General features: G+C 47.1%; 3 protein-coding genes across 7 annotated transcripts in view; all 3 read right to left on the reverse strand.

The window, feature by feature from the left end:
• Positions 1 to 2,276: 2,276 nt before the first annotated feature.
• upf2 (UPF2 regulator of nonsense mediated mRNA decay) lies at positions 2,277 to 12,017 on the reverse strand (the record flags this gene model as incomplete). Of its 3 annotated transcripts, XM_079335781.1 has the most annotated exons (22): positions 11,918 to 11,994; positions 11,106 to 11,136; positions 10,326 to 10,697; positions 9,455 to 10,234; positions 9,130 to 9,290; positions 8,834 to 9,025; positions 8,602 to 8,751; positions 8,382 to 8,485; positions 8,156 to 8,241; positions 7,959 to 8,067; positions 7,760 to 7,873; positions 7,555 to 7,671; positions 7,059 to 7,448; positions 6,475 to 6,750; positions 6,158 to 6,341; positions 4,674 to 4,828; positions 4,438 to 4,542; positions 4,128 to 4,226; positions 3,878 to 4,051; positions 2,914 to 3,055; positions 2,681 to 2,801; positions 2,277 to 2,557 (listed from the first exon to the last, which is right to left on the reverse strand). In XM_079335781.1, exons 1-22 carry the CDS (start codon positions 11,940 to 11,942, stop codon positions 2,467 to 2,469), a joined length of 3,978 nt encoding a protein of 1,325 aa, XP_079191907.1. In that variant the 5' UTR covers positions 11,943 to 11,994. The 3 variants fall into 3 exon arrangements, with proteins under 3 accessions (XP_079191907.1, XP_079191908.1, XP_079191909.1); XM_079335782.1 differs by lacking the exon at positions 2,277 to 2,557 and having other exon boundaries at positions 2,677 to 2,801; XM_079335783.1 differs by lacking the exons at positions 2,277 to 2,557; positions 11,106 to 11,136 and having other exon boundaries at positions 2,677 to 2,801; positions 11,918 to 12,017.
• A 788-nt stretch (positions 12,018 to 12,805) lies between these two features.
• On the reverse strand, positions 12,806 to 22,125 carry mdm2 (MDM2 proto-oncogene). Of its 2 annotated transcripts, none has more exons than XM_079334675.1 (12): positions 21,971 to 22,125; positions 17,053 to 17,120; positions 16,784 to 16,858; positions 16,524 to 16,657; positions 16,370 to 16,419; positions 16,161 to 16,219; positions 15,991 to 16,078; positions 15,709 to 15,902; positions 15,488 to 15,619; positions 15,313 to 15,384; positions 15,017 to 15,194; positions 12,806 to 14,937 (listed from the first exon to the last, which is right to left on the reverse strand). In XM_079334675.1, the coding sequence occupies exons 2-12, from the start codon at positions 17,101 to 17,103 to the stop codon at positions 14,453 to 14,455; spliced, it is 1,518 nt and encodes a 505-aa protein (XP_079190801.1). In that variant the 5' UTR covers positions 17,104 to 17,120; positions 21,971 to 22,125; the 3' UTR covers positions 12,806 to 14,452. The 2 variants fall into 2 exon arrangements, with proteins under 2 accessions (XP_079190801.1, XP_079190802.1); XM_079334676.1 differs by lacking the exon at positions 21,971 to 22,125 and adding an exon at positions 21,710 to 21,935.
• A 667-nt stretch (positions 22,126 to 22,792) lies between these two features.
• The window catches only part of nup107 (nucleoporin 107), a 7,592-nt gene continuing 6,789 nt past the window's right edge, over positions 22,793 to 23,595 (reverse strand). For both annotated transcript variants that reach the window (XM_079334811.1, XM_079334810.1), the window contains 3 exons: positions 23,584 to 23,595; positions 23,157 to 23,324; positions 22,793 to 23,000 (listed from right to left, as the gene is read on the reverse strand). The exon at positions 23,584 to 23,595 is cut by the window's right edge and continues 228 nt beyond it. In XM_079334811.1, the coding sequence (XP_079190937.1) occupies positions 22,893 to 23,000; positions 23,157 to 23,324; positions 23,584 to 23,595 (288 nt within the window). In that variant the 3' untranslated portion in view covers positions 22,793 to 22,892. The remainder of the gene's footprint in view (positions 23,001 to 23,156; positions 23,325 to 23,583) is intronic.

Here is a 23,595-nt window from a genome sequence, read left to right on the forward strand (position 1 = left end):
CGTTTTTTACCACGTTAACAACTTCACAAATCAAAAATAAAAGCAAGCAGAATATTTTAAAAAAAAACAACCAAACTCTCAGATTCTCCGGATTCAGAGAAACTAAAAACATCCAGCGGGATTAAAGATCGTCTGTACACTCGGGCGTCCGTCAGTGATCGGCTCACCGGGCGCCATCTTGAACTCAAGGTCATCTGATGGTACGTGTCGTGGACGTTGAATCACGGAGCGGTGTGTCACGCCGTCACAGCCGTCGATACTGGACGCCACGTGTTTTTAAATTATCTGTTGTCATGACGACTGGCAGTGACTTCCTGTCCACCTGGCGGTTTTTTTTCTCTTTCTTCTCCAGGGCGAGAAAAGCGCCGACTCGGGAGGTTAGCATGAGCGCTGCACGTTCTTCCCGTCCCGTTGCCATGACAACAGCGTGTTGACAACCACTGCTGTATGACCGACGCCGCTCCGTCACTTTTTACCGCATGTTTTTTTTTTTTTTTTTTTTATTCTTCCGTCAGTCGATCTCTGCTCGCTCGCTCGTTGACCTTTGACCTTCAGTTGAATCAACATGGCGGCACGCTCTGCGTTTGATTGGTCGATAAACGCTAAGAGGCGGCGTGTTTGGCATAATTTAAATAAAGAGCGTGTTTATAAGAGGCGGGAGCGTCGAGTCTTACACGCCGGACGCCGACAGCTGGCCGTTTTCTCGTTTACAGTCGCCGTGCGAAGCTGATGAAATCGCCACTTCCCATCGGCGACCGCGACACACCGCCGTGACGCCTCAAAGACACGCCGAACGCACCATCAGACACTTCCTGGTCAGTTCATCACATCATGGGTGGAGAAGAACGCCAACATGTCTTCGGGGGCCGCCTTCTCCAAAACGTCACTCAGTAACATCCTGAGCGCCGCGACCACGCCGCCGCGTTCCCGTGTTCACGTCAGAAGAACAAAAACAGAAAAGACTCCTCGCTAGTGTCGTGTAAATGTCATCCACTCTTAATACGAGTCAGCGTTTCCCTAAGCGGGAGGCGGCGCCTTCATCCCGCCCTCCCGTCTGTCTCGCCGCCAGACGACCCGCTCGAGGTCGACTTTGTTCGCAGGTCGTTCTCCGGTCCAGACGGGGTTTTTTTGTGTTTTTTTTAAAGTCCTGTCATCTCAGGCTACAGACAAAAACAGAAAGAGAGCCGTCGTGTGTGACAGACTTCTGACCTCCGGCTCCTCCTCTTCCTCTCGGGCGCCGTCAGCCTCGTCAGAGTGTGTGTTCAGGTCAGCGGGTTTTGGTCTTTGTGCCGGCACGTGCGGGCGACTGGAGGACTCGTTCCCTGATTCGACCGGTTTCCCCCCTCCGATCTTCTTTTTCTCTCTCTCTCTCTCTCTCGCTCTCTTTTTTGCTCGATCATTCGCTCTCTTGCTCGCTCACTCGCTCGCTCGCTCGATCAGTCTGGGCCCAGACTCCAGTCAGCGTCTCCTGGGGGACAGAGCAGACATTTACTGCAGACGAGCTGAGCAACCTTTTCTCAAACTAGACATCTAGACGTCCCGTCGGAGAGACGCAGGAGCGTTCAAAGATGACCTCAGAGTCTGACTCTGCTCACTTTGACCCCGCCCCCTTTTTTAAACACAAACGCCGAGTTATTTCGCTCTTCTCCAGACGTTACTTCCTGTGTCTTCATTTACCTTTTTTTTTTTTTACTGAAGTGCAAATTAATTTATTATAAAGGAAACAGTGATTTTGTTGGGGACTACTTTCAGGGGCGGATGAATTTACATTCGGAGCAGACGATGCACTCCTGAATGTTTTCGAGAGATTCTCCTGACCCCGACTGTTCACGTTAAGCTCCTCACAGCGGGAGACGAGCGTGGAGGGGCGGGGCATGGATGGGCGGGGCATGGAGGGGGGGGGGGGCGGGGCTCCTGGGGTATGACGTGACGGCGTCTGCAAATATTCTCCATGTAGACGAGGCTACATGGAGAATCAGCGTGTTCGTATGAGTGCTGCGTGTCGATGAAGAGAACGTGAAGGTGATGTGCAGCGTGGTGAAGAAGATGGTGGAGGAAACAGGAAACAGAATGCAGCAAACGTGACGTGATGGTCGAGGTGGCGTGCAGCGACCACGGGGATCACATCCTGCTGCCTTCTGCAGAACAAACACCAGCATGTTCGTTCCTGGAGTTCCTCGGGAGTTTTGTGCGAAACGCACCGAACGACAACAAGAAACAAAAAAAACAAAACAAAACAAAACAATAACATGAAGCAAAGACGAAAAACCACACGGTGCCTTTTGATGTTTCACAAAGTCGAAACTTAAAGTCATCTTTATTTACACATTTCTTCAGATCTCGTACAGAAAAAATAAACGACGTAAACGGGTTAAACTCTTCGCTCCTGAAAATCAGAAAAAAAAAACAAAAACAAAAACTCCTGCGCTAACTTTCCCTCAGCTTCAAACCTGCGACCTTCTCAATCTACTCGTCGTGGTCGTCGTGCTCGTGTGTGCTGCCTCTCTCCTGCCTGTCTCGCCTCTCCTGCCTTTCACCTCTCGCTGTTTTCACGCTGCTGTTTTTAAAGAGACAGCGACGAGGCGGAGTCAGTACACACACAGTTTAGCGTGTGTGTGTGTGTGTGTGTGTGTTTAAAGGGGTTTTTTCGCTGCCTCAGTGATCGCGGCTCTCGTCTCACCTTCCTCCCGTCTTGAAGATGAGGTCGGCGTTGGGGGCGCCTTTCGGGTGCTGGTAGCGAGGCCGACGCTCGCGGTTAGTGTTCGCCGGAGCCGGACGCTGAGCCAGGGACTGCATCATCTCTGTGACACACACACACACACACACACACACACACACACACACACACAGTCAGAGTGATTTCCTTGGACAGAAACAGAAACGGGGAAGCGTTGGAGATGAGCGGCGTCGTACCCTGATAGTCCTCCTGCTCCTGCCTCTCGTTGATGTCCAGCGTCAGCTTCTTCATCCTCATGCGCTCCTCCTGCTCCGCCTGCTGCTGGTTGAAGTGATTGGCCGCCAGGTGGGACGACAGCGGGACGTTCAGGATCTTATACTGTCGACACACACACACACACGTTTCCATGACGAACACAAGATCAATGATTTTCTTTTTTTAACTAGAAAAATTATTTTGATTGAAGGGAGCTTTAAACGGCGCAAGGTTCCTTGAGTCCTCGTTTTTCTCGTCCCGATGCTAAGCTAGGCTAGGCTAGGCTAAGCTAGGCTAGGCTGCTTTAAGTTGAATGTAAAGGCGAGAGATGTGGGTTTGATTTTCAGCTCCGACTTCATTCAGACACACTGGCTGCTTTCATTCACCTGGTGAGGCTGCGTGTGTGTGTGTGTGTGTGTGTGTGTGTGTTTACAGAGGGTGAGCGGTCACTTCCTGCACACACACACACACACTCCTACAAAGACGCCTCTTCATCTCTCTGACTTCCTCGCTTGACGTCGTTTGTTCGACGCCGTGTCGACTGAAGGCTCAGAGAGGAGGACACACCCGGCCTCCAACCACCGAACCTCCGAACCACACATTCCACCGCTGCCCGCCCACACACACGCACACACGCACACACACACACACACACACACACAGACCTGCGAGTCCAGAGTCAATATTATTCCTGCTCTCAGTCAGGCTGAGCGGCGTGTGAGGGACGTTTCTGAACGCGACAGTGAAAGTGTCAAATCGCTCGACACTCATCTTACGAACTCTTCTTCTCTCCTCTTATTGTCGGCGTTGTCGCACGTCACACTTTTCAATGATTAAAAAAAATAAAAAATCGGATAAAAAAATAAAATAAAATAAACAAATGTTGAGATTGGCGACCAAAATCCAACACGGAGCGTCTGAAGCCGGACAGGTTGCCGTGGTTACCTGCTGCTTGTTGCCTTTGCGCGTCAGCATGACGAACTGCATGGTGTCCGAGATGTCGGAGTCTCCCTCGCCGATGCACGGCGCCCCGGAGCTCCCCTTCTTCAGCTGACTCTTCAGCTGCAGCGGGATCGCCACGTCCAGCTGGTGCACCTTCACCGTCTCGCCACTGCGCTGCTGCAGACACACAAACAGACGGATCAGGATCCCAGAGAGACGAGGAGGATCAGGATCAGGATCAGCGACGTCGTACCTGCAGGTTCTCCAGCATCATCTTATCCAGAGCCTGGATGAAGTCTTCGTCCTCGGCACACGCCACGTGCTTCAGCCCTCCTCCTCGGATCGTGACCTCCTGCACCCGGAAAAAAAAAATCACATTAAGATTCTTTTTATTCCAACTCTTCTTTCTTTTATTGATTTTTTTTCCCATGAATCATCGACGCCATATTGGCACGCAGGCGTCCAACACGAGGCGTCAAAACATGAAATAAATAAGAATCAAAGCACGGATACGTAAAGACGCTCGGCGTCACGGAGAACGTTCCGGACTCGCTCCGTCTTACGTTGTTCTCCTCGTCCGTTTCGTTTTCTTTGTTGGAGTCGGTCAGGTAGTCGGTGTTCTCTTCCTCCTCTTCCTCCCTCTCCTCCTCCTCGTTCTCAGATCCTTCCTGCGTCAGAACAAAAGAAGAAGAAAGCGTGAGTTCAGGGGAGTCACACGTGTCCGTGGAAGGCGGCGTTCGTCCAACGAGCCGAGAGAGGACGAACGGGACGACGTCGTCACGACACATGAACCACTCACGTCCTCTTCTTGCTCGTTCATTTCGCTCTCGTTGCCCGACTGCTCCTCCGTCTCGGCGCCGCCCTCCTCCTCGTCGTCGGCGTCCTCGTCGTCTTCGTCCAGACCCTCGCCTTCGCTCATGGCGCTGGAGCGGCCGTCTTTCTCCATCGCTAGACCTTCGTGAGAAAACAAAAAAAAGGAGGGTGAGAAACGTCACAAAGCAAAAGTGATGACGGCAGATTAAATGATTTAAGCGGCTGAATTATAAATAGAACAAACAAACGCCTCGCCGTTGTCTCACGGTGACAACGTTCACTAATTACACGACATCATTGTAAAGAAATGAAGTCTGGCAGGACGGCTGAAGCTGAAGATCCGGTTAGTCGCTCTTTGTGTGACTCAGGGACGAGAGGAATGTACGATCCTGATCGGAGCGAAACAATGGCTGCTCTGTGCTGGGGGGGGGGGGGGGGGGGGGGGAGGAGGAGGAGGGGGGTCGACCTCCATCAATCACTTTCTCCACCTGACAGAAAAATCACCTGAAGAGAGTCAGAACAAACCCTCTCTCTCTCTGTGTGTGTGTGTGTGTGTGTGTGTGCGTCTCTCTCTCTCTCTCTCTGTGTGTGTGTCTCTCTCTCTCTCTGTGTGTGTGTGTGTGTGTCTCTCTCTCTCTGTGTGTGTGTGTGTGTGTGTGTGTGTCTCTCTCTCTCTCTGTGTGTGTGTGTGTGTCTCTCTCTCTCTGTGTGTGTGTGTGTGTGTGTGTGTGTGTGTGTCTCTCTCTCTCTCTGTGTGTGTGTGTGTGTGTCTCTCTCTCTCTCTCGGGGTGGAGCCGCTGTTTACATTTTTCTGCACATTCCAAGTCAACACCTTGAAACTGTAAAACAAAGCTGATGCTCCTACAGCGTGGTCACACACACACACACACGCGCACGCACACACACACACACACACACACACACACACACACACACAGAGCGAGAAACACACACACACACACACACTCCTGTCCTCAAAGTTATATTAAACTCCGCACAAACAGCTCATATTTGTCTTTTTCCTATCAAGCTACGAACCACAGCTGACGCCCTTTCAAAATAAAACACATTTAGATTCTTTGTTTACACTCTGCTCCTCAGCTGTCACGCCTCCTCTTCTTATGTTTTAAGTCTCTTTAAACTGAACTGACTCTTGTATAACGTCGATGACTTTTTTGTTTTTTTGAGCCGAGACCAAAACGATGATTTGCGTTCTTTGAACAAGAACTTGAAGATGATTCCAAAGACAGTGAAGGAACCACAGTCAGACACGTTGTGAATCTGAATGAACCGTTGACTTTACGATGCGTCCCGGCTGCGCTCGAGTGACTGCACGCGTCTGGTATGCGTGCGTCCTCCTACACAGCGGGGAATGCAGCTCAGCCAGGACGACGGAGAGAGCGGCCTCAAACCTGCCAGACCGGCTCGTGGAGCGGATACAGACCACATCACACCTGAGCGTGCTCTCACCCAGTTTGACCAGCACCTCCCTCTCCAGCTCCGTGACCTGCTTGGTGGCCTCGTCCAGCGAGCAGCTGAGCCTCATCTTGGGCCGAAGGAGCTCCAGGGTGTCGCTGATCATGTAGTCGATGTCGATGGGGAACGGGTGCTCCTTGGTCCAGACCTCGGTGCTCTTTTTCCACCAGATGTACCGCTGACCACACACACACACACACACACACACATCGTTTAACACATACGTGCATTAATAGAACCGAACTTGTCGAAGCAGCAACGCCTCCTGAGTTCTGCACGGGCGTTTTCGTAGTTTAGAAAAGGTGACGTACCTGGAAGTAGATGAGGAAGCAGTCGAGCTTCCTCTTGCTGGAGCCGCGGTCGAAGTACTGCCCGCAGGTGTCGAGCAGCGTGCAGACCAGGCGGATACGGAACAGGTGCTCCGGAGGGTCCAGGGAGCTCGGGCTGCCGTCCTGGTTGATCCCGAAGGAGATGAAGGAGAAGAGGGTGCGGAAGATGACGGCCGACTCCACCATGCGGTAGTTGTAGAGTTCGCCCAGGAACTTGGCGCTGCTGATCCGCCGCTGGTTGAACTTCGGCTGATTGACCTGCAAAACAAATTCAGATCTTCAGAACTATTCTGGGAAAAAAAAAAAGAAAGAAACTAAGGATGAAAATGAAGGATTAAAATATGCAGGACGATCAGGGCCGCTGGTTGGATGGTAAACTTGCAGCTTTCTCCACGTGCACGTCTGAGGACGCAGCCTCACGTGTTCTGCAGCGTGTTCTCGCCGCTGACAGTAACAACACGTCTGTCAGTCAAATGTCAAACGTGTCAGCGAGGATTAGCGCCTCAACTTCCTGCTCTACAGTAAGAGGATGTTACACAATCACGCCATCAGCTGCTCCCTCTTACCTCCATGCCCAGCCGGATGTCCTCCAGAACGCCGTCCACCACGTGGATGCCCACGTCCTCTTGGTACGCCACGAGGCCGGCCAGCAGGTTGGCGACGCAGTGGATGCTGTTGTACTTGACGTTCCAGATGTTGACCATGCAGCAGATGAGGTAGCTCTTCACCTCGGGGTCCTGCCACGACAGCTTCCTCATCTGCCTCAGCACCTTCTCCGTGGTCACCTTGGACAGGTCTTTGTAGAGCAGCTTGCGGATGTACTCCTGCAGCGGCGGCCTCTTCTTCTTCACCGTCTTCTCCACGGGCGGAGGGTTGCAGTAGTAGTAGGCGTTCTCCACCATGGTGACGTAGCGAGCGTCCAGATGCTGCGCCTGCTTTTTACGCATCATTTGCTCCTGAGAGGAAAAAAAATAATATTGTAAAACATCAAAGTACAAATATGAACAAACATTTTAAATAGTTTTCTTTAAGTCGATGTATCTAGACATGAAGCTCACTGACCAGTAGGACGCTGGTTCGCAGGTGGGAGTCGGGGGATCTGAAGAGGAAGCGCCCGCTGGTCTCCAGCAGCGTGCACGCCATCTCGATGTGATGGTGGGTGAAATCCGACAGCAGCATCTGTCGGGGACACAAAGACGATTAAACGTCAGGAGTGAACCATCACAGGCAGGAGGCCTCAGATACGCTCAGGTTTCTTCTCGCCCACCTTCAGACAATGCAGCGTGTCCGTCTTGGAGAACATTTTGAACTTGGCCAGCTCGCCGATGAACCGCACCGTTTTGTTTTTTGTCTCGATGTTGATCTGGTCCTTCTTCCGGATCTGCAAAAAAACAAAAATAAATAAAAGAAACTAAACGATCCAGAGGAATTCAGCGTTGTGCTGCTCCAGACTTTCAGTGACCTACATGAAACCTGAAGTCTCCCTTCAGCATGGAGCACAGGTCCTCGGCCACGTCGGACATGCAGGGGTGAAGAGTCGCCACCAGGCGAGAGTAGAAGGGCAGAAGATCCAACCTGCAGGGGAGAAAGAGTCAGACACACGTTATGATGCTGACGCCCCCTGGTGGTGTTTTGAAGGCACCGCAGCAGACCGTTCATCTACCTCTGCCTGGGGACGGTGAAGAGCGCTCGCACCAGTTTCCTCCTGTTGGACTTTGTGTTCATGTTCATGCAGAAGTCCATGGCAGCCTGCGGGACCGACACGGCACGAATAAATACAGGAGGAATCATTCTCACACGTCAGCGACCTGTTAGCTTAGAAATTCAGCGGGAGGAAACGATCGAGGAGTCCGAACACTAAACGGTAGAGGAGGTTTGTTTGTCCTCACCTTGTCGATCAAGTCTCTGTTGACACAGTTGGGGAGCTGCTGGATGAACGCGTCCACGATGAGCTTCAGGTGAGACCCCGTGTTGGCCTCTTCGTCCTCTTGTTCTGCACAAAGCAATAAAACTGTTCACACACAAAGAACTAAACTTCCCCTTTATTGGATGCACTTAACGCTGTGTGTTTCTGCAGAGAGATGATGCACGGTGGGGATTCCAGCTCACCTTGCTCATCCAGAAGCTTCTTAGCCAGTTCTTCGTTTTCGGCCTCGTCTGCTCCCTCCAGCTCTAAAGGTTCATCCGTGATGTCGAGAGCCTCCAGCTCCAGCTCCAGCTCCTCGGTGGTGGGCGCCGAGTCCTTCCCCTCTCTGCCGTCTGACCAAGAGGGCGACAGAGTCAGAATAAAACTCGGACGATCTTTGATCCATCAGCGGATTCATTCCACACACACACACACCTTTGGCTTCGTCCTTGTCTTTGCCCTGGCTGCTCTTCTCGTTGTCCTTGAAGAGGATGGCGGGAACGAAGGCCTTCAGGTCCACCAGGTTCTCGTAGAAGTTCCGAGCGTCTTCGTCCTCCCAGATCCCTCCCTCCAGGTCGTACTCTCCGGGCTTACCGGGGGTGAAAATGTCGATGCCGGGGCCGTGCTCTGAGAGAGGATCAGAGAAGACGACATTATTTAAAGTCGATTAATTACACGCTTAAAAAAACAAAAAAGCGGTTATGATTCTGGATTCAAGAAGCGCCGCCTACCCTCCTGCACGGTCTTGTCCTGAGGCAGGTCCGGCATGTTCTCGTCCAGCAGATCGGCGAGGGATTGAGTGTTGGCCAGGAGCTTCTGGTACGAGGTGGCAAACTCTTCATACTGCTTGTGCCGGTCTTCGCTCAGCTCGCCTTTGGAGTGCAGGATCCGCCTGGAGAGGAGAGAGACAGTTACCGAGACGTTAGTCCTCCTCGTGCCTGAGGTGGTCTGCGTGCTCCAGGACTTCCTCTGGACCCTGTCCGAGAGAAACGAGTCCATGTGCAGCGGCTGATCCTGACCCGATGAGATGCAGGGAAACTGGGTTCTGGTTCTCACCTGTTCTGCCTCTCCGTGTTCTGCAGCTCCCGGTGGTCTTTCTTCAGGTGTTTGGTGAGTGAAGTGAAGTACTCCCGCAGGAGGTTCTGGAAAGGCTGCTGCTTCTCCGTGCTGATGATCTCGCTCGGAGGGAACGCCAGGCTGAACTTCTCGGCGGCCAGCTTCACCTTGCGGGGAACCAGGCCGGCGATGTCGTCCCCGCAGTGCTTGCAGAAGCTGATGACGACGGACACGTGGGTGTGCGTCTCGCGGTCCGTCCCGATGATGTTCTTCAGCTGCTCGTAGATGAGCGAGAGCCCCTCTTTGTCCGTGAACAGGCCGACGATGGTCAGCTCGGCGATGAAGCGCAGGTCCGTGCGCAGCTTGCTCACGTTGGGCGCCTTCTCCTCCTTCCTCGCCTCGAAGTGTTTCTTCCAGGCCTGCAGCAGCAGCGGAGCGAACTCGGTGTAGCGCTGGTGGAAGAGCGAGCACAGGTGAACGGCGCAGCCCACGTCCGAGATCTTCAGCTTGGCCTCGACCACGGAGCTCACGGCCTCGCCGATGTACTTGCTGAGGTTCAGCGAGTTGAAGTCGTTGGAGAGCGAGTCCCGCTGCTGCTCGGTGAGCGTGCGCAGCTTCTTGACGAAGGCGGTGTTCTTCTTCAGGCTCGAGTCCAGGCGGCTGAAGAAGGCCTCTTCGGGCCGACCCTCCGAGGCGTTCTGGTTCTTGCTGCGGAGGTCTTTCCTGCACTGATGGCGCTCCCACGCCTCCTGGTGCAGCTGATGGCTCTCCTCCTTCTCCCTGCAGACATGAGCGCCAAATAAAAAAAAGGGTAAATCACACTTTTAAGGCCCGTTAAAAAACAGACATGACAACAGGTCACATGACTTACTTGAGGAGAGCTGCCTCTTCCTCGCGCTGTCGTTTGGCCTCCTCCTCCTGCTGCCTCTTCTCCTCCTCCTCCTGCTGCTTCTTCTCCTCCTCCTCTTTCTTCTTCACCTCCTCCTCCGCCTTCTGTTTTTCCTCCTCCTTCTTCTTCCGATCCTTCTCCTCCTTCTTCTTCTTCTCCTCCTCCGCGCGCTTCCTCTTCTCCTCCTTGGCCGCGTCCTTCTTGCCGCTCATTTTGGCCTCGTCTTTGGCCTTGTCCCGAGCAGCAGATCCCGGCCTCCTGTCGCCGTCTCGCTCCTTCTCTTTGTCCTTGCTGCCGAAGGAGGAAACATCTTTCTCGTCCATGTTTACTGAACGCTTGCGTTCAGCAGGCATACTGAGGAGAGACAACGAGGAGAGGATGTTTAAAAGCTGCTGGACAGCTGTGCCTCTGGGACACATCAGGTTCAACGTAACCTCCTGATTCTCTCCGCAAAAAAAAGAAACACAAACAAGATATTTAGTTTGTCCGTTTCCTGGATCTGTCTACGACCCCGTTTCCTTGGTTACCACGCACACTCACACACAACTGACAGAGCAACAATGCCCGGGAATAAGTGGGGAAGATATGGAATAAAACATAATGAAGAGACAAACCAGATTGTCTCAGTGTTGAAACAGAAAGCTCAAGTTTTATCAAGAAATGTAAACAAACAGGAAATATAATTTGATCAACAACTAAAGCCTATATCTAACTATCCTGTCATGCCAATCTCTCAAAATCAAAATCAAGATTTTCACATACTTGGGTGGGTTTTCAGCCGGGTCGTTCATTCCTATGATAAATCAACAGAAACTTTTAGAAAGCAGAGATGACGAGGAGTGAAAATGTAAATTAAATTTCCACTTAATTTACGCTTTAATAAACAACAGCAACAAATAAAATGACACTAAATAATTGTAAAGTGTCATAGACAGCTTGATTTTAATTTAGACATGGCTGGGTTTATATATTACCTATTTTAAGAGTTGAGTCGTTTGTTTATTTAGGATTATTTCTATAAACCTGTTTACTTGTTTCTCTCACCAGATCTGGCAACCCTGCTCATCTCTAATTAAGGAGGTAATTTATGCACTTTTTTACATTAAATAAAGGTGTGACAGCAGCTTCGATGTTTCCAACACATACAGAGAAGTGACAACTTAAAGCTCATTAAAATACGGTTGTCATGGAGACTGCTTTAAAAAGGTGGATAACTCTGAAACACCTTCACATATATTACCCGGATGGTTTGAGTGTGTGTGTGTTGTATTTCGGGGTGTAAGAGGAGAACTTCTTGTGTGTTTATTAAACCGGTTGTAACATTTTAAAACATGTCAACATCTCAATAAGAACATAATAATAATAAAAACAGAGTTAGCATTTAGCATTGCTATCGCGCTTAGCTGGGCCGCTTCGAAACCGAGATGTGAACAAAAACGTAAATTCACGTTTTTAAAAAAACATCAGGTGGCCTAAAGTCGTCGTGTTGAACGTTGACTATAACACACATCTCAAATCAACACCCACAAGTTCTCATTTCATGTCAATTCTGCTGAAAATGAAAACATGTTTACCTGCTACTGGTAGCATAACAAACATCGGTCATTAGCTTTGGTTTCCGTGTGATGGACCCCTCTCAAAGGCTGTCCCCGAATATGCCTGATAGAAAATAACTTCATTTGATAAAATAATATGATGTAAAATATTATTTTTTTTAACATTGTATAACTGTATCCATACCGATAGCTTTACATATATTATATAGTATTATAATTACGTCACATAATGTATGTAACACCTTCTTGTTATTAAGTGAGTTTAATTTATATTTTAAAATTGAATAAGTAAAAAAAAAAAAAAAAAAAAAGTTAAAATGTGTCCCAGATTGTTTAAACGTTACCGTGTGAAATGGACCAGTATAACCAGTTAAGTATGTTTAAGTGGAATAGTTTTTTCCCGCCTCTTATTCTTTACTGAGACCAAAATACAAATATTCATTCAGAGTGTTCAACAAACACACAGTTAGTTTGAACACTTTGTGGGAGTTCTGTTCGGAAATACTTTGAATATTTTTGATTTACTTTTAATAATTGGATGGGTGTTTTTTTTTTTTTTTTTTAAATGTACACATTTAAATTTAAATGCTACAACAATAAATCTGCATTTGTGACTGTAAATTTGACTTCGTACCTGTAGTGGCAATCTAGCAACCAAAAATACCTCTGCAGAAGGAGCTACACAAACTCAAGTCTAATTTATCTGCTCAACCTGCTAAAGGACAGAGCTTTTTACCCCGACTATGCAATGCTCCTCCTGACCACCAGAGGGCACCCCAGACTCAGGCCAATACAATAAACCCACTGCTCTTCAGAAGTTGTTCTATGCCTGATTTCAGACTTTGCTTTTCTTCCACAATTAAACCACTTAAAAGATATTTGACAAAAAAATCCAGAGGCAACATGTTAACACAAGATAATTTTTTTTAATCATTCACAGAAAATTCTCATCAGAAACAAGAAATTAGAGGTCTCATAAATTCATCTTATTATTCAAAGTAAAGAGCTCATCAAAAAAGACTTTGTTAAATAAACAGGAGCATCTTAAATAAACAATAAATATTTCCAGAAAGACTTCGAGTAACTCTTCGCTTTATAGGCGGTCATTTCCTTTACTTCGTTTGACTGTAAAAGAACAATAAATCTGTAAAAGGTTCATTAATATATAACCAACCAGATAAGAGACACTTATCCTCTTGTGACATTTATTCATGTAAATCTGCAAAGAAAGTTCTGCGTGAAAGGACAAGGGAATGACAGACCTATAAATAATTAAGAAGCTTTACTTTATGGGTCCTTCATCTTTAAATAATTTCGTTATTTACAAAATGTCTCCTGGAAAGAGTTCGACATTCGGTGCGCCGCAAAAGGGAAAATAGATTTTCTAATCAATTTAAATTATTTACTAGTGCAAACAGAAGTCGTTCAGTCAGATATCGTTGTGACGTTTCAAATCACGACGAGTGCCCGACTTATTAATCGACATCACGAGATTTATTCAAACAGCATTTCTTATCAGTTTAATCGTTTTAAACTGGCTGTTCCCTGTCACCAGCAGAGGGCGCTCTTTCCAGGAGACGTTAGAAATGTCGAACCCATAAAACAAAACGTTACCTAAAAAGAAAAAGAAAAAAAAAGTCAAACGTTACTGATTGATGTGAGGAGACCCAAACGCCCAAAAGAGTCCATTCGACCTGTTTTACCAAACACGAATAAAAACTGATCATCTCACAAACGCAGACTGTTTTTTTTTTAGACTTTGCTCCATCGAAGTCCGAGCAAGTTTGGCTGTTGACGTGGAGAAGAAGTGAAGGGGGGGAAACTAAAGATATTTTTTTCTTTAACAGTCAAACAGAATCCGGAAAAAACCCCAAAACCAACAAGTCATGTCAGCAGACTTTGGCACGACTCCGCCCCCCTTCTGTAAAATCAATCCAATCTGTATCTTCCGTCTTTGGAGCACAAAGGCTCGTTATTGATCTGAAAACTAACCATTAAGCCCCAGTGTTGCATTAAAGGTCACATGTTCTGCAAAATCACTCCAACATGTGTCTCTAGTCTACAAACCCCCCAATGAGGGGGGGGGCATCAGGAGGGTTTTTCCGGTCTCTTTATGGAAGATTAATGTGGTCAGATAGATTAATGACGTCTTGTGAGATGCTCAGATGAATTGTTGGTTTTGGTTTTTCCACAAGCGATGCAACAATAATGTCAAAGAATGGCAACAACACCATCTTTTAAAACAGAAAGAACCAAACTAAGATCAATATCTGATATGAGCCGGTCGACTGAAGCAGAGGAACTGAAACTGAACTGTCCTTTGATGTGGCTCTGTGGTTTGTCTTTTAAGAAGTGCAAAATAAACCTGCGCCTGCTGCTCTTCTCAGTTCAGAAAACTTTTATTAAATTTATTCTATTTATTTATTAATCATCCATCTGCTAAAGAAAAGTGTCTCAGCTGAGGTAGGTGAGGACAGGTGGAGGACAGACGGTGAGTCTCAGCTGAGGTAGGTGAGGACAGGTGGAGGACAGGTGGAGGACAGACGGTGAGTCTCAGCTGAGGTAGGTGAGGATGACGGACTGGATGGGCAGCCTGCAGACCGGACACAGCTTGTTCCTCTTCTTCAGCTTCCTGGCGCAGACGTAGCACGACATGAGGTGTCCGGTCCGCCCGTGCACGATGCAGCCGTTCTTAGGCCGGGACTGACAGATGAGACACGGGTCGAGACACGAGTCCGGCAGCCGCCACTCCGCCGAGACGCTGCGGTCCAGATCGGGGACGGCGGGCGGAGGTTGAGTGGGAGTGGACGGGGACAGCGGGAGGAGCTCCTGGGAGTCGACGGAGGAGCTGGGCTGAGAGTCGGACGTCCAGAGCTTCTGCTGGGAGGACGACGAGGAAGGCTGGGAGCACGAGAGGAGATCCTGCGAGTTCGGGGCGGAGGAGGCGGAGTCAGACAAGCACTGAGACAGGACGGTGGGAGTTTTTGCTCTTTTTCCGTCTGGGACATCCAATCCTTCATTTTCCTCAGCATCAGAACCTGAAGAGAGACACGATGACGGTTAGAGCCGGCGCTCCACCAATAGAACGATGGGACACAACACTGAACTAAAACCTACCCAGTGCTTCTTTGACTGCTGATTGGTCGGCTGGCTTCAGGGGGAGGGCTTTGGGGCTGGAGCAGGCGGACTTTATCGAGTCCTTGGGCAGCCAGTCTTGCTGCAGAGTCCAGCAGCGGAGACAGTGTCTGGGCAGAGGAGGATTCAGCTCCTCACACTCCACACACCGCCAGTAATCCTGACACGACACACACGACACACACAACACACACACACACACACACACACACACACACACACGGTTAGACCACCATGAGGAACGTTTTGGTGTTGTGTGAATGTTTGTCGACACTCACAGCCTCAGTGATCTCCGTGTCTTCATCAAACGAGTCTTCTTCCTCTTCCTCAAAGATGGTGACCTCGTACACCTGCAGACACGTTTGAACAGGAGACGCCATTTATTGATTATCTGTATTTAATTATTCACGGCGTCTTCAGCGGCAGGGGCGACACGTTAGCATCGGTATTCACCTGGTCGTCTGCGGACAGAGAAGCATCGTCTTCATTGTAGTCGTCAGAGTCGACCGACTCGACCTCGAACTCCACGCTGAAGTTGTCGCAGTCCGAGTCCGAGGCCGCAACCGTGACCTCTGACCTCGCCGACTAAAACCACAAACACGGAGTCAAGATTACCGACGGGATTGACTAAACCGTCTCCGAGTTCCTTTCTGTTGTGTTTTTATAAAACTCACCGTGCTGTGCGCGTCCGATGATTGGCTGCTGTGTCTGTCACGCCCACTCACCACTCCACCAATCACATACCAGGACAGGCTCTCGTCAAAGGTCAAGGAGTAGCTGTCAGACCGCCTCCTCTTCACGCCTCCTTCCCCCTCCTCTTCCTGCGTGTCTTCTGCGTCTTCATCGTCCTCTGAACTGTGGGAGGGGCCTGAGGAGACCAGGTGGGCGGGGATTAGTTGTCACGGTAATCACTAGATGGGATGGTTAACGCCGCTGAGCGTGTCGGAGAAACTCACCGGGGTCGCTGCTCCTGCGGCTCCTCCTCCTCCTCCTTCGTCCTCGCCTCCTGTCCGGTGACAAAGAGCGGCTCTCTGACTCCGCCTCCTAAACGCACAAAAAAAAAAGAAATTTAACCTCCGTGTTCATGAGCTCGAAACAGAACCGTATGAGCGCTCGCAGATCTTACCTCGGTCCCTCGCTCCGGCTGACTGAGACTTTGAGATTCACTCAAGCTTTGTTGGGACTCTGAGAGGAAACACACACACACACACACACACACACATTAAGGAGGATAAAGAGGAAGCTATCACAGTGCGGTTTTAAAAAAAGAGAAGAAGAAGAAGCGGAGACGACGTGTCCGACATAGAAAGTGAAGTTGAAGACGTTGAGCTCTACCTTGACTCTTGACGGCCACGAGGTTCTTCGTGATCAACGTGAACAGAACTCTGGAAAATAAAAAAAAGACACGTCACAGCTTTTAGTTCCTCGTGTTCTAAACTAGCAGGATGTTCAGACGGCGTCCTCAGAGCAGCGATGACCCTGAACTCACCGCGTTTCTTTGACAGAGAAGCTGTCGACGCCCAACACCTGCCCCAGTGCATCCTGGGAGCAGTGGACGATGTGTTGCTGCTTCTGGTCGTACAGCTGCTTCTGGATGATGTACTGACCGAGGTAGAACATCACCTGCAAAAAAAAAAGAGATCGTCAGCAGATGCATCATGGGAAAATTATTTATGTAATTAATTAATAATTCATTTCAAAACTTTTTGATTGAAAGAGTTTTAAACGTTTCTCAAACACTCGTCGTACCTCCTTCATGGTGAAAACATCTTTGGTGGCTCCTGCGAGCTGCAGCAGCGTTTGGAACTCGACCTTCGGTCTGACCTTGAAACACAAACAGACGCACGCTTTGACTTTTTCATATTCTGAACGAGGTGAACGTGAAACAACAGACTTGTAGGAAGACGTAAAAACAGATTAAAGCCCCGCCCCCCTCGCCATCTTTTCTGCGAGCTTCCCGTTTAGTTTCTAACGCCGATGAAGAGCCAGCAAAGACGTCAGTAAGACGGCGTTCTCACCAGTTTGTTGTCGTCAGGAGTGTTGGTGTGGAGCTCTCCCTCAGCTGACATGTTGAGGCTGATGCTTCCTGGAAACACACACACACACACACACACACACACACACACACAGTATGAGTGTTTATCATGAGTATATGGTTCCACAAAGAAGACCATTTAAACCACGAGGGGGTTTCCATTAGTTACACATTTCATGCTAATGTTTAAGTTACAGACCAGCATCAGAACCCAAAGAAAAACCAGACCAGCATCAGAACCCAAACAAAAACCAGACCAGCATCAGAACCCAAACATAATCCAGACCAGCATCAGAATCCAAACAAAAACCAGACCAGCATCAGAACCCAGACATAAACCAGACCAGCATCAGAGCCAAAACATAAACCAGACCAGCATCAGAACCCAAACATAAACCAGACCAGCATCAGAACCCAAACATAAACCAGACCAGCATCAGAACCCAAACATAAACCAGACCAGCATCAGAACCCAAACATAAACCAGACCAGCATCAGAACCCAGACATAAACCAGACCAGCATCAGAACCCAAACATAAACCAGACCAGCATCAGAAACCAAACAAAAACCAGACCAGCATCAGAAACCAAACAAAAACCAGACCAGCATCAGAAACCAAACATAAACCAGACCAGCATCAGAAACCAAACATAAACCAGACCAGCATCAGAAACCAAACATAAACCAGACCAGCATCAGAAACCAAACATAAACCAGACCAGCATCAGAAACCAAACATAAACCAGACCAGCATCAGAAACCAAACATAAACCAGACCAGCATCAGAAACCAAACATAAACCAGACCAGCATCAGAAACCAAACAAAAACCAGACCAGCATCAGAACCAACAGAGGAGTTGAGGTGACACAATAACTCAGAGTATTTTTAGATGTTTCAACATGAACTACACACAGCAGCTTTAGGCTCCTCCTTCTTTTCAACATAACAAACTGATATTGATCCGATATTTAAATCTTCCTCACTCTGTCAGCGAGCCTGGAGAAGAAGAAGCTGCTTTCTGACTGTTTCACTGTTGGAACAGCTGCTGCTGGAGACCAGAAAGTGAGAATGCAAAACGCTGGAGTGAAACGTCTAAAGGGAGGCGTGATGAGTCCGACTCCAGGCTCTGCAGCACGCCGACATTTCCTCTATGAAAATATGAAGCTTAAAGAAAGTCACAGAGTGTTCTTTTAAACCCCTGTGTGTGTGTGTGTGTGTGTGTGTGTGTGTGTGTGTGTGTGTGTGTGTGTGTGTGTGTGTGTGTGTGTGTGTGTGTGTGTGTGTGTGTGTGTGTGTGTGTGTGTTGCATCCAGGAACGGCTAAAGCTGATTTTCAGAGAAGCTGAGAAGCTTTTTCTCCTCAAGGCCGTCAACAACGAGTCACACTGATGGTGTTCTTTCCGGCTGCGTCCTTCATCGGAGCTTTAACGTTTTCATTTCTGCAGACTAAACCGCCCGACGCCTTCGACGCCTTCGACGTCTACAACAACGACACCCAAAGGTGGCTGAACGCCTCTTTGCAGACACAGAAACATCGTCAGTACGAGCTGAACACACATCTTATAAATACCAAACTACTCATTAAAGACTCGGTAGACAGAGTTTTGACTCAATAACCGGGTGCCCAAAGGGTTAGATCCAAGTCCAGAGAGGGGGGGGGGGGAGACCATAAATCCCCCCCCCCCCCCCCCCCCCCCCCCCCAAGGGTCGTACCAAGGGTTAGATCCAAGTGCAGAGAGGAAAGGTTGGAAGGATAGAGCAGAGCGATAGACCCCCCCCCGGTCTATCGCTCTGCTTTTACAGTTGAACTCAAAACCTTTCCATCCTGCCGACTAAAAGTTTCTCACTTACACTATCAGGTGCACATCATCGATTTGAGGTGAGCGTGCAAAACATCTTGTGACAACCAGGACTCTCAACCCTCCTAAGATTAAATCGTGCGTGATTAATCCAGGATGTCAAACTACACATTTTAAACCACACATTTTAAAGTCATAATTTGAGTTTAAATCTACCCATAAAGACTTATTTAGTCCATGAATAAATCAAGTACAGTTACTCAAAGTGTAAAGAGTGATGATAAAACAGCCTCTTACCTTTATAAATATATATTTATATGTGGAGTAAACTGTCTCAGTAATCCATCCTGTGCAAAAAAAAAGCAGCTAAAGTGCAGTGAGAGCGGAGCAGAGGGAGGCTGCAGCCTCTTATAGAGCTGCTCAGACATGTCAGGACTAGACCAGCCTAAAGAGGGCCTGGACTAGACTGACAGGGGCCTATCAGGGCCTCACAGGGCCACTCAGGCTGAGTCAGCAGCAGACCTGTTTGTTTGTATGTTTCTGTTCACACACTGACTGTAGGAGCTGATTGAATCACACACACACTCACTCACTCAGTCTGCGTGTGTAGACATGCCGAGACTAGTCCACGGTGACTAGTGGTGAAAGAATTAGGTAACCATGGTGACAGCTAACCAGGGTTAGGATGACTAACTAGCTTAGTCGCAGGGTGAATCATGGAGGATGTTTCCTCAGAGGAATGAAGAAAGACGGCTCATAAACCCCAAAACCTTAAAACCTTTATTTATTTCTCCTCTTTTCTAAAATACGGTTCAAAACAAAGACTTCAGACTAATCAGACTCACTGACAGCAGAGTAACTTGAGCTGAATGTCGTGGTTGGAACCCGCCCAATGACTGCGGGCTCAAAGGACGCGTTAATCTCCAGCTGATTGTCAGTGAAACGACTAATAAATCATCGAGGAAAACAAGAAACAAAAGAGCCAATCAGTAAAACAAGTGAAGAAGAAAAAAAACACGATAAGGCGATGTGGTCACTTCTTAAGTTTGATCCTACAAGGGATATTACCATATCTCAAATCCCCCCAAAAAATATGGACAATTTAAAGGTTTAATTTTTACCAAATACATTTTAAAAAATGACTAAACCCATGTTGAGTATTTATATCCATTTTACAAGTTTTCATAGGCAGAGAAATCCTTCTTTTTTTTTTTTTTTTTAAAGTTGTAGCGTGCACGACTTGTTGCAGCTGCAGCCATGACAAACACCAGACGTTTATTGTTGCCGTAGAAACACCGGATGTTAGGACAAAAGATGGCTGCATTAAGAGAAGCCTGAGCTGCTGTTGCTGTGATACATCAGCTCGCCTGTAAACACTTCCTCTTCCTCGGGTCGGTTTGACCCAGTCGTCTTGACGACAGTCGACTCAGCGGTTATTATTTATTCATTTGTTTTAAATCACGGGAGGTTGAGTAGCCAAGAGAATCACTCGCAGGAGAATCACTCCCATGATTCCCCGTTGGCCTCTGCATATTCTTTTGATGTTGTTTTGATCGAGAGAGACCCCTGGAGGAAGAATTTACTGCGTTTCCTTGGCAACGACAAATATGCTGCGTCTGTCGTTGGGCTTTAAAAACTGTTTGGACAGTCAACAGCTCCACAAGAGTTTGTCTGGATCTTTAATGTAACGTGAAACTCTTCTTTTAATAATCACAATGACTCGGCAAAATAAAAAAAGATTTCAAAAATGTGAAAATATGCAAATAGGGTATGACATGTCCAGGTTTATCCCCACTGCAAAGTGAATATGTCTGGGCACATTTCCCTTATGTACATTAAACGTGACTTACACACACACACACACACACACACAAACACATGTGCGCGCACTAACAGCTGATGCAGGGTGAGTCAGCTGTTGCTTCTGTGGAGGATTCGCCGTGACGTCACTAAAAGCGATGAAAATATGCCTGGACATGTCCCCGCTCTCGCGCGCGCTCTCTCTCTCTCTCTCTCTCTCTTGCTCTACTCCTCTCTCTCTCTCTTTTAAGTTTCTGTTTGAACGATGCACCTGATTAAAGGAAATCGACGGTACACCTTTCATCATCACTAACAACACAGGGAAGATTAAGAAACACAAACTAAAATAAGTACAATTGAAATTTCTTCTTACTTTCATAATATTTAAATGGTTGTTCAACTTTATCTAAAGCTTCCTTACATCGCCATCATCGTTAAAGATTAGATTGAAAAATGTATTATAAACACTTTGGACAAAAGTAAGCGTGCACAAATACAACTTCCGGTCGAATAAATATATTTTTATATCATAAACAAACCCTCCTCCTCTCACAGTTGTAAAAAAAACATAAAGTTGTTAAATATGTAAAAATACATGTTTAAAAAATATAAAGCCTCTGTTGAAAATATAAATCTCCGCAAAAACGGATAAATTCAAACTAAATATTGTTTAGAAATTGCCATTTTTGTTTCGTGTTTTTGTTTTCTCTATTTTCTTGTTTTTCTTATACTGATAGTTGTTCCACAGTTTTGTTACATTATTTTTTTATTTAATGCATTTTGTAATATTTAAATATTATTTAGGCGGAGGGTTCAAAATAAATAAAGCTCTTCCAAGTTTTCTGTACTAAATATGGTCTATTTAGTTATTTGTGTAAATAAAGATGTTTTAACTGTGCAAATAAATAAATAAATAATATATTTTATGTAGTTTAATTGAATTTTGATCTAACAGAAAGAAACTATTCCAAGTTAAATAAGTTCAGTTACTCCTCTAACTTTAACAAAAGCATCACACTTGAGTTGATGTTTCCTCACCTGAATTAATTGAAGCTTTCAGTTTACTTCATAAACAAAAAGAAGACATGAAGTAAAGTTTCAACACTTCTTCATAAAACGTTTTGCTCGTTAGCTAACAGCGGTCCGCGTCTCTGCGCCACACTCTCCGTGTCCTCCACTAGGAAAACAGGAGGCCTTTGCGGCCTGCTAGCATTATGCTAACTACCTGCCAACGTGTGCGTGTGTTATTGTCAGAGCACCAGTTCCATATATAGTACAACACAAGCATCAATGACATACCTGTCAGGTATTCTTGGTGTTGCGTTTAATCCGCCGGTTAGCCTGATAGTTTATCCACTAGCATTCGATTGGCTTCCTGTCCAGTCGATGTTTACGGTTGTTGCTTCACACGCTGTGTCGTGGTGCGCCCCTGGTGGTCAAACACTGGCACTGCAACCACACTTTCAATCCCAGTCATAATAAATAATACATATATTTATTTTCGTTGTTTGTACTTTACCTATGTTCACGCATTCATCTAATAAATAAATAAAATTCTCCCATAAATGTTCTGTTTTCTCTAATTGCTCTTACAGGTCTTATTATTTTTCTTGTCATTTGCTCCTAATGTACATTTAAAAAATCCTTTAGCATTTTTAATCACAAACTAAGTATCGCAATGCCAACTTTTTCCATCGTAGTACAACCCTACAGTAAACTATTCACAAATATTTGCACTTTTTCACATTAATGGATTTATATGCACATTTCTACTGTCTAATCTCTTGGAGTGATTCTTTCCTTACACCTATTAAATCCAGAATCAACCATTTTTTTCCACTTTATCAACTGACACAGCATGACGTGATAACGGTTTGAAGGAGAAATCCATTTAGTGAGCAAAACAAATATCTGCTTGATTGTTTCTGCAAAACATCCCGTCTTAACTTTCATCGCTTTGACTTCATTCTTGAGATCTAAAGTGATGCTGCGTTTTAAATTTATTTCACAGCACATGAGGGAGGAAATAAAAACCTATTCATGCAGCTGATTGGCTGTAATGAAGGCTCAGCAGCGACTGAAATATCAGGACGAGTTTGAAATGAAAGAACACCAAACGAGTACAGGAAAAACTTTTATTTTGCATTAAAGACACAATAAGAAAAGTAAATGAGCACAAACACTGCTCTGTGTGTGTGTGTGTGTGTGGTTATTCTTGTGTTCAGGGCTGTAACTCGTAGCCCAGCGGGTCGAGACCTTGGTCCAACAGAGCCAGCGACGACTCCCTCAACTTCTGCAGAAACCTCCTCAGCTCCTCTTTGGAGAAAACCTGACGTTCATGAAAAAAACAGATCAGGACCCGATCATGATCAAAGAACCCGTCGGACCGTTAAGAAACCACAGAGGAAAACCTCGAAGAGCAGGGTCTCTTTTATCAAAGCATTAAAAGTTTTAAAATGATGTTTTTATCGTCTGTTTCGGTTACCTGATAGAGGCGGTGCTGGTCGGAGGAGATGATGTCGGCGAGCCGCAGCGCCTCCTGGTGTCTGGAGGAGTTCTGCAGCACGCTGAGCAGCAAGAAGCTGAGACGAGGCAGACACAGAGATCGTAGCGACGCCATCTGGTGGCTGCGCTCTGCATCTGGCTCTGAGTCCTTAAAAAAAACAATAAAAGGAGCACACTTTTAAACCACTTAAATTTACCAATTAATACAGTAGCATGTTTTTCATCCTTAAAAAGGGGTCATATGAACTGCTACCTGCACCGGATGGGAACTTCTTTTTTTTTAATCACCTGAATCGATCGTACAGGAACTAAATTCAGTTCACCGAGTTCGATAGCAGTTTGGAAAAGTCTTAAAAAGTTCTTTCGGGTCAGGTGTCACCTAGAAAAGTTGGAAATTGAAGCGCTACCTGTCTGTTGTC

The sequence above is a fragment of the Symphodus melops genome (genome assembly GCF_947650265.1).
Source record: "Symphodus melops genome assembly, chromosome: 22".
NCBI classification, from domain to species: Eukaryota; Metazoa; Chordata; class Actinopteri; order Labriformes; family Labridae; genus Symphodus; species Symphodus melops.

What these genes read in the sequence shown, in the direction of transcription:
- mdm2 (XM_079334675.1), bottom strand. Translation starts at nt 17,103, where the DNA reads ATGTCAGCTGAGGGAGAGCTCCACACCAACACTCCTGACGACAACAAA. An exon ending in CGTGGCCGTCAAGAGTCAAG is followed by an intron (nt 16,220 to 16,369) that starts GTAGAGCTCAAC and finishes GTTTCCTCTCAG; the next exon opens with AGTCCCAACAAAGCTTGAGT. An exon ending in CTCTGTCCGCAGACGACCAG is followed by an intron (nt 15,385 to 15,487) that starts GTGAATACCGAT and finishes ACGTGTCTGCAG; the next exon opens with GTGTACGAGGTCACCATCTT.